The sequence below is a fragment of the Cryptomeria japonica genome, chromosome 9, assembly GCF_030272615.1.
Source record: "Cryptomeria japonica chromosome 9, Sugi_1.0, whole genome shotgun sequence".
NCBI lineage: Eukaryota > Viridiplantae > Streptophyta > Pinopsida > Cupressales > Cupressaceae > Cryptomeria > Cryptomeria japonica.
In genome coordinates, this window is record NC_081413.1 from 91976473 (window position 1) to 91983931 (window position 7459).

Below are 7459 nucleotides of genomic sequence, written 5' to 3' on the forward strand. Positions count from 1 at the left end.
TCTCTTTCACTCTCCTTGCCATTAGGATGACCTACTGATAGCCACTCCTAAAAACTGACCAGTTGGCTTCAACAATCAGTTCAGCAATCACTTCTCTAGAATTAACGAGGTGAACAACCAACAATGCTTCTACCTTTAAATTTTTATCCAATTCCATCATTGACATTATTTTAGCCTCTAATCTTATATATAAGTCATTAGGCAGGTCATCTACAACCTCAATCAAAACTTTCTTGTAGATGTCAAGATGCAAATTGATGCTTTCCTCAATTGTTTCCTTGTCAGAATCCTTGAATGAATGATAAAATTTATTCACATTGCAAATATTACCTTCTTGTGTTATTTCATTGATTAGTTCCTCTAGTTTAAGGGTATCCAATGTCTTAGGTTCTTAATTCTTCTTTGGAGTTAACTTCTTCTTAGGCTCCCTCATAGCCTGTTGCTTCTTCCTTAATGTTCTTGTCCTTTTAGGAGAAGGAGAAGGTACCAGTGAGGGTTTCTTCTTCCTCTCAACTCTTTTGAACTTTGTTGCCTTACCACTATCTATATTAGAAGAAGTGACAACCAGTGAAACATGAGCTACCAGTTCCAGTCCTTCCAGTTCAGTAGCAGAAATGCCACTCAATTTCATTACATTTTCCTTAACTTCCTTAGCCATCTTGGATGCATTTTTGATTAATTTTTCTCTTTTTTTTCTCAACTTTTGTATCAAAATAACACTCTCAATAGTCTCAGCACTGCCAAAAATTTCTTCAGAGGGTTCCCTAGGTTCGTTAAGAAGTGTCTTAGCATAAGCCTCAAGAATATTTAGATCAACTTCATATCTTATCTCTGTAATCCAAAAAGTTCTAGGAGTAACAACTTCCATCCATGTTTCATCTCTTTTGATTAGAAAACAAATTTGCTTGTCATACTTGTCCACAATGCTCTGCGGTATCCTTTTTGTAGCCTTCATTTTGGTTTGGAAGTTTTCAAAATAGGCTTTTATCATGTCATCACTATTAGCACCAATGTCGGTAATAGTTTCTATGATCTATCTACCTATCGAGATGTCATATGCAAAGTCCTTGTGACCAATGTCGAGTATCTCCTTTGTGAAGTAAAGCATTAAACACACAAGTAGATTCCCAAAATGGAATGTTCCCTTCTTGTCACCCTTAATCTTTTTCAAATTATCAAGCAATTCATCCTTAAGCCACTCACAAATATCATTTTTTGTATTTTTCTTAACCATCTCATATACACTATGAATACACAAACTAGAAACAAAATTTAACCTATTTGCATGTGTAACTCTGTATCCAAATACAATGCTCACATATTTCACATTTGCATTAGTGATATCATTAACCCTAAGATATATGTTGTCAAATGTAGCTTTGGTTAGGTCCATAACACCCTTGTTTGGTATCTTCTTCATTTTGTTGGGCCTAGTATCAATTGAGGGTAAACTAGTAACTACCTTGATTGCTTCCTTAGAGATTTTAAAAACAAAATCTAGCCACACAAACTCCCCTTGAACTCTGCTTAGTATAAGATGAATTATCTTATCCGAAAATTTAGGAATGTTCAGAATTTCAACAAATCCTAAATCCTCAACAATATTATGCCCTAGCTTGACCAAACCTTGTTCATCAGTTATAACATTTCTGTACATGTTCCTCAAGTCATCTGACCCTAAATTCTCTATGTTGCAGTGAATATAAGTCCTTGGGACTTTGGAAAAAGCAACTCCCTTAAGAATCTTAGAAAAGGCTCTGATGGAATGATCTTGCTTTGCAATCTCGAAAATTATTTTAAACACAGGTCTATGGTGCTTAATATTCTCTATGACAGTAGGGTTTGCAATAAATTCAGGTGCAGAAGATGAAGATGCCATTTCAAAAGATAAATATCTTTTGACTTGAAATCCTTGAATGCCTGAAAACACCTTGCTGCTTTGCCTTTAAAATAACTTTGCTCAAATTTGCGCTCTCTTTGAATGCTCGGATGCTTGGTGGATTGAAATGAGGGTTTTCCAATGTTTTATAAACAAAAATTTCTCCAACAACTGCATTAAATGCCTGCCAGTAAAGTGAAATATAACTTCTCACCATCAACAAAGGGTAGAATGCATGATTTTCAGTTTTCTACCATACCCCCTAAGGATAAAAACATTTCCCATTGATTTTATAAGCATTAGGTTGTCTTATCAGTTTGTTGTGATCTTGATTGTTTGCAGTCCCAAAACTTTCTCCATGTTCAAATCCAAGTCCAATGTATCTCTATCAGGTTTTTGTCTTTTTAGCATGTCATCAAGCCTTTTTGAACTTTTCTTGAATCTGTCTTTGTGTTCATTTGCAGTGATCAACTCATTTTCCAGAACGTCAACTTGTCTCCTATTCTCATCTTTATCATGTTTCATGTGAATCCAATTTGTCTTTAGCTTATATCATTCTCATGACAAAGTCTCAGATTTTCATTTTCTCCATCATTAGGTCTCCTAGTCAAGTCTTCTTTATTCTTCTTCCTATCTTCAATATCCTTAGATAGCCTCATGGTTAAATCTTGCATTTCATTTCTCATGTTACTATTCTCTTGCCTCAACTTCTTTGCAATATCCCTAAGTGTTTCCTTTTCATCATCATGTTTCTGCATTTTCTCATGAAGTTCTTTCCTCTTATTTTGTGCTATAACCAGGTTCTCCTGAAGTCCTTTAATGAATTCTTGGGCAATCCTTAGATCATCTTCAAGTTTTATATTCTTCAAATTTTTTGCATCAAAATCTTCAAGAGCTCCTTCCAACTATTTTCTCAAACTCTCCATCGGTACCGGTTTCAAAATCTTCCTCAAGTTGTTAGGCTTTTGCAAATAGAGGACTAAGCTTTGATACCAACTATTAGATGCAACCACAGTCCCAAAGACATTGAGAGGGGGGGGGGGTGAATCGGTGTCTAACAGGTTAATGGAATATTTGAACTTATTTATAACTTTGCAACCCAAATTAATGTACCAATAAACAAGTAATAATGCAACAAAGAGAAATAACAAAGACAACATAAATGCACACCATAACACAAGATATTTTGGCAAAGAAACCTGATAAGGGAAAAACCTCGATGGGATTTGTGACCCACAATATTTACTCACTAGCCAATTGATATGAATAAATATTACTTACAATAGGAGCCTGCACATGTAGGAAGGCTAATAGCCTAGAGCTCACTGCTCAATGAAAGACTCTCACTAACTACAAAATGGATAATTAAATCCAAGACAATGTATTACTCAAAATAGCATCTGCAATGCTTGATTCAATACCGGTTTAAGCTCTATCAGAAACCTTAACCAAAAACCTATCAATGAATGATATTCACTCACATAACCTATCTGCCTTATTACAAAATATTTTTGCTATCTTCTACATAACACCATTACATAATTGCCTCTCTATGCTATATCAAAAATGACCTATAAGATCTCATACATATATGAGTCTTTAAAAATAATTAATTATATTACAATACAATTCACATAAACAAAAATTTATCCCATGTTGGCCTGAGTGCCGATATGCTTCATTGCCAGTGTAAACTAAATGTTGGCAAATAAACTTGTTGTTCATGCTGGTGCTGATGAATGATGTCTGTGATGTCGGTGAACCTGTAGAATCCTGTTACTGACTGGTTTCCATCAATGACAACATCAACCATTCTCATGTGAGTGTAGAATTCCAACATCTGGAAACATTGAGGATGATATCCATAAGACTCATAGCCGAAATAAAATTAGCTAAATTAGTCATACTCTCAAAGTAGTCCTCTATGCCTCCCAATTTCTCTAAGGGATAAAGTGGTGAATTGAGATCTCCCACCACCATCCATAGAGAATTCACTTGATTCACAATGAGGTTGGATAGAGGGGACCAAAGGGTAGTACGTGGGGATCTCACATTGTGAGCATAAACATTAATTAGGAACCATTGCAGCCGAGTTCTCAAGTCCCACATCTTAACTATCAAGCAACTTTTTGCCAAATGAATCAGAGTGCCTTCATTGAAGGACAAGTTCCAAAGAGTAGAAATTCCTCCTGAAGCACCCTTCTCATCACTCATAGGGAAAGTAGCAGAGGCCCAAAAGGAGTTAATAGCCTTCTTAAAAATGACCACTTTCACTTTGGTCTTCTGAATCAAAAGAATATCCACTTTTTGTTTCCTCAACGTACATGTAAGCACATGCTTTTTTAGGGGACTATTCAATCCCCTCATATCCCAGGATTAAATCTTAATTTGAACACAACACAAAGAACTCTACTCACATGAGTAGAAGCAATATCCCACATCTAGGATAAGTTAAGTTTTCTTCTTTTTGTTCTCAGAGAAACCATCCAAGGTTCTTTATTTTCCCTCTGCAACTTCCTGGGTTGCATCCTTCATCCTAGGATCCTTCTGAGAAGGTATCCCTAATTTACCCTCTCCACCCCCATCCACCTTTTTCTTATTTTTATTCTTAGTTTTAACCTAGGTCCATTCTTTGTCATCACTCTCATCATCTAAGAACCAAAATTTTGACTTGGTAGTCGAGTGATTGGATAAAATCCTAAGATCTGTAAGTTTTCCTTAAGTTTTGCAAAACCTTCATTTCTTTTCTTCTTGGGGGTCCTCATTTGATTTTATAAAATTATATTTTCCTTCTCATGGATAGAGTCCTTTAACTCTCTTTTCTTTGTTGCCTCGAGCTCATCTTCCCTAGTTGCAATCTTTTGTTGAACTGGGTTCTGACTCAGATCAATCACTATCTCCCCTACCTTCGGGGTAGTATTTTGCATTTGGTCTGCAAGGTTGTTAATAATGGGAAGTGGAATATTTCCACCCATCTTGGTGCTATTTGATGAAGAGGTTGTGAGGTCATCAACTTATTTTTCTTCTCTTGAACCATGTTTTTCTTGATCTCCAGATTAGAGGGGACCTGACCTATAGTCAAACACTGCATCTGATCACCATTAGGGATCAAACCTAGATCATTCTATGGCTTATTTGTAACTCTAGGGGGTTGTTGCTTCATCCCCAGTTTTTTCTTACACAATGTGCTAAGGTGCCCATATCTATTATTGCTTTGACAAAAAGCCTTAGCATTCTCATACTCAATCGGTTGGATCCACGAGGCCAATCTAGAAAGGTGGGTTATCTTGGTCAGTAACATAGAGTTAATAGCTACATTCACACATATTGTAGCAAACAACAATCTAGACTTGGTTTTCAAGTGATGCGGTCAACAACAAGGAATTTACCAAATGAGTTAGCAATTCCCTTAATAACTCCCAAATTCCAAAACTCTAGGGGAAGACTAGACAGATGGATCCATGTTGGAGCCACAACTCATAAGTACTTTCATGGGTCAAGATTTGGCTTCCAATTACACAAGGAAAGAAAGTTGCTTCTTCCATAAGCCCAAGGTCCATCCGTAAGGATGCAGGCGAGATCCTCTTGATTAATAAAACTAAAAAGGAAAAGTCCATTTGACATAGCATTAATAGAAACGTATCCTTTCATTTTCCATTTAGCTGCTACTGACTTTCTTACCTCATCCAAAAAAGAGCAAAACACAAGGAACTGACCAACTAGAAAAAGGCTCAATTTAGTAACACAACAGGAATGTCCACTTGGTGTTCTTTGACCACACATTCCTCATGGGATACAGGAATGTTAGACACTTTCCCCATCTTATTAGGGTTCCCACCACAAAACTTTTTTTTTAATCTATTGTTTTGTTTTATACTTATATCTTTGATTTTTTTTATTTTTTTTTGAAAGGAGTTGTTTGCATGAATGGGATAGTTTTATAGAAAATGTTGACTTGTAAGTCCACTCAGAGAAAGCTATTGCATAAATTGTATATCCCACAACATTTAAATTAGATGACTTGGTTATATGACAACATAACCCATACTAGAAGAACCAAGAAATGTGATGTATAGAATCAAGACTAAAAGATACTACATACACATAACAAACTGATTTTTTCAGCCCCCAAAGAGTGACAAGCAAGCCTACTTACATAGAAGTCCTTGAACAAGATAGATAGAAATTCATACTACTAAAAATAAGTTGAAATGAGTTATGTAAATTGCCCAGGTTATTCAGGTATGTAACTTGTTTCATTAACAGAAATTCATGTAGTAAAATAATAACAAAAATGTTTGCATATAAATAGAAGCACAAAGAAAAGATAATTAACTATCAATGCCCAGGTTATTCAGGTATGTAACTTGTTTCAATAGAACAAGTTCATGCCCAGATGATTCAGGTATTAGTACAAATTCAAGTAGTAAAATAATAATGTCTCTATAACAAAACATAATTAAAGGTCAGCTATATGAACACCCTGTTTATTCAGATATGTGCCAGCATACCCATGGAATCCAATGATCTTTTTATTAGCAACTGAATCAAAAGTCTCTTCTCCAATTTCAGAGCCATAAATAATTAAATATATGTGAATGCTGATCTTGTCTGATTCACTTCAATTAAAAATTATGTCATCTTAATATTCGTATTATACTCGATGGTGACTATGTTTTTCACTACTTAATGAATAATTTTAATCAGTCAAACTTAATGTTTACATTAAAACATTTTTTAACATTTCTCATGATGATGAGGTCTTGTCTATTGCATGTTATATAGATTTACATTAGAACTTTAAGTTGCATCATGATGAGGTCTTGTGTATTGCATATGTTATGTATTAGTCTTCCTAATTAAACATTAGATAACATTTTAACTTTTAAACCCTTTTGTAATTCTTGCAAATCTTCAATCTTCACCTTGTTACGGGAACTATTATAAATTGCAAAAAATATTGTTTCTCACAAAATTTCTCACTATTTAGTCAACCTTTTCATGCTTCCCATTTCATTTGTTTGGTCAAGGAACTACTCTAGGTTATTATATTCAAGAGGGTGGAATCTTTATCAATTGAAACCATTTATTTTTTGTCTCTAGATGAGGAATCCCTAAAACTTTCATGTGAGAGAAAGGGTGTTATGTAGTGGCATCCTTAGAGATTTGTTTAGCAACATTAAATGTTTATTTGGTTTCACTTGTAGAGTTATATGTGACATTGGTTGGATATTTCATATGGGAGCTGCACATTGAAACTTATTTAATATTAGAAAAATTTAGTACCAAAAACTAAATATTGATATCAATGGTTTGTGCATTCATGAGTATGAGACACATTGTTTTTCTATGTCACATCCCATTAAATTAGTCTAGTTTAATCACTAGACTATTGTATAAATTGATTAAATGAAAACAATTCGGTAGATAACTTGATTTTTTCAAGTAGTTTTAAATAATGATTGTTTTGACTATTGGAATCCAAGAACACTGAGAGGGCGGGGAGGTGAATTAGTGCTCTACCGGTGAGATCAATTTTAACCTTATTAACAAAGTATTTTAGTAACTAGTAACCATAAA

The 7459-nt window shown here is 34.7% G+C and overlaps 1 protein-coding gene across 1 annotated transcript in view; it reads right to left on the reverse strand.

Moving 5' to 3' along the window:
* The window catches only part of LOC131858290 (uncharacterized), a 190637-nt gene extending 190006 nt beyond the window's left edge, over positions 1–631 (reverse strand). Inside the window, exon 1 of the mRNA XM_059211484.1 lies at positions 538–631. Within this exon, the coding sequence (XP_059067467.1) occupies positions 538–631 (94 nt within the window). The remainder of the gene's footprint in view (positions 1–537) is intronic.
* Between the last annotated feature and the right edge of the window lie 6828 nt (positions 632–7459).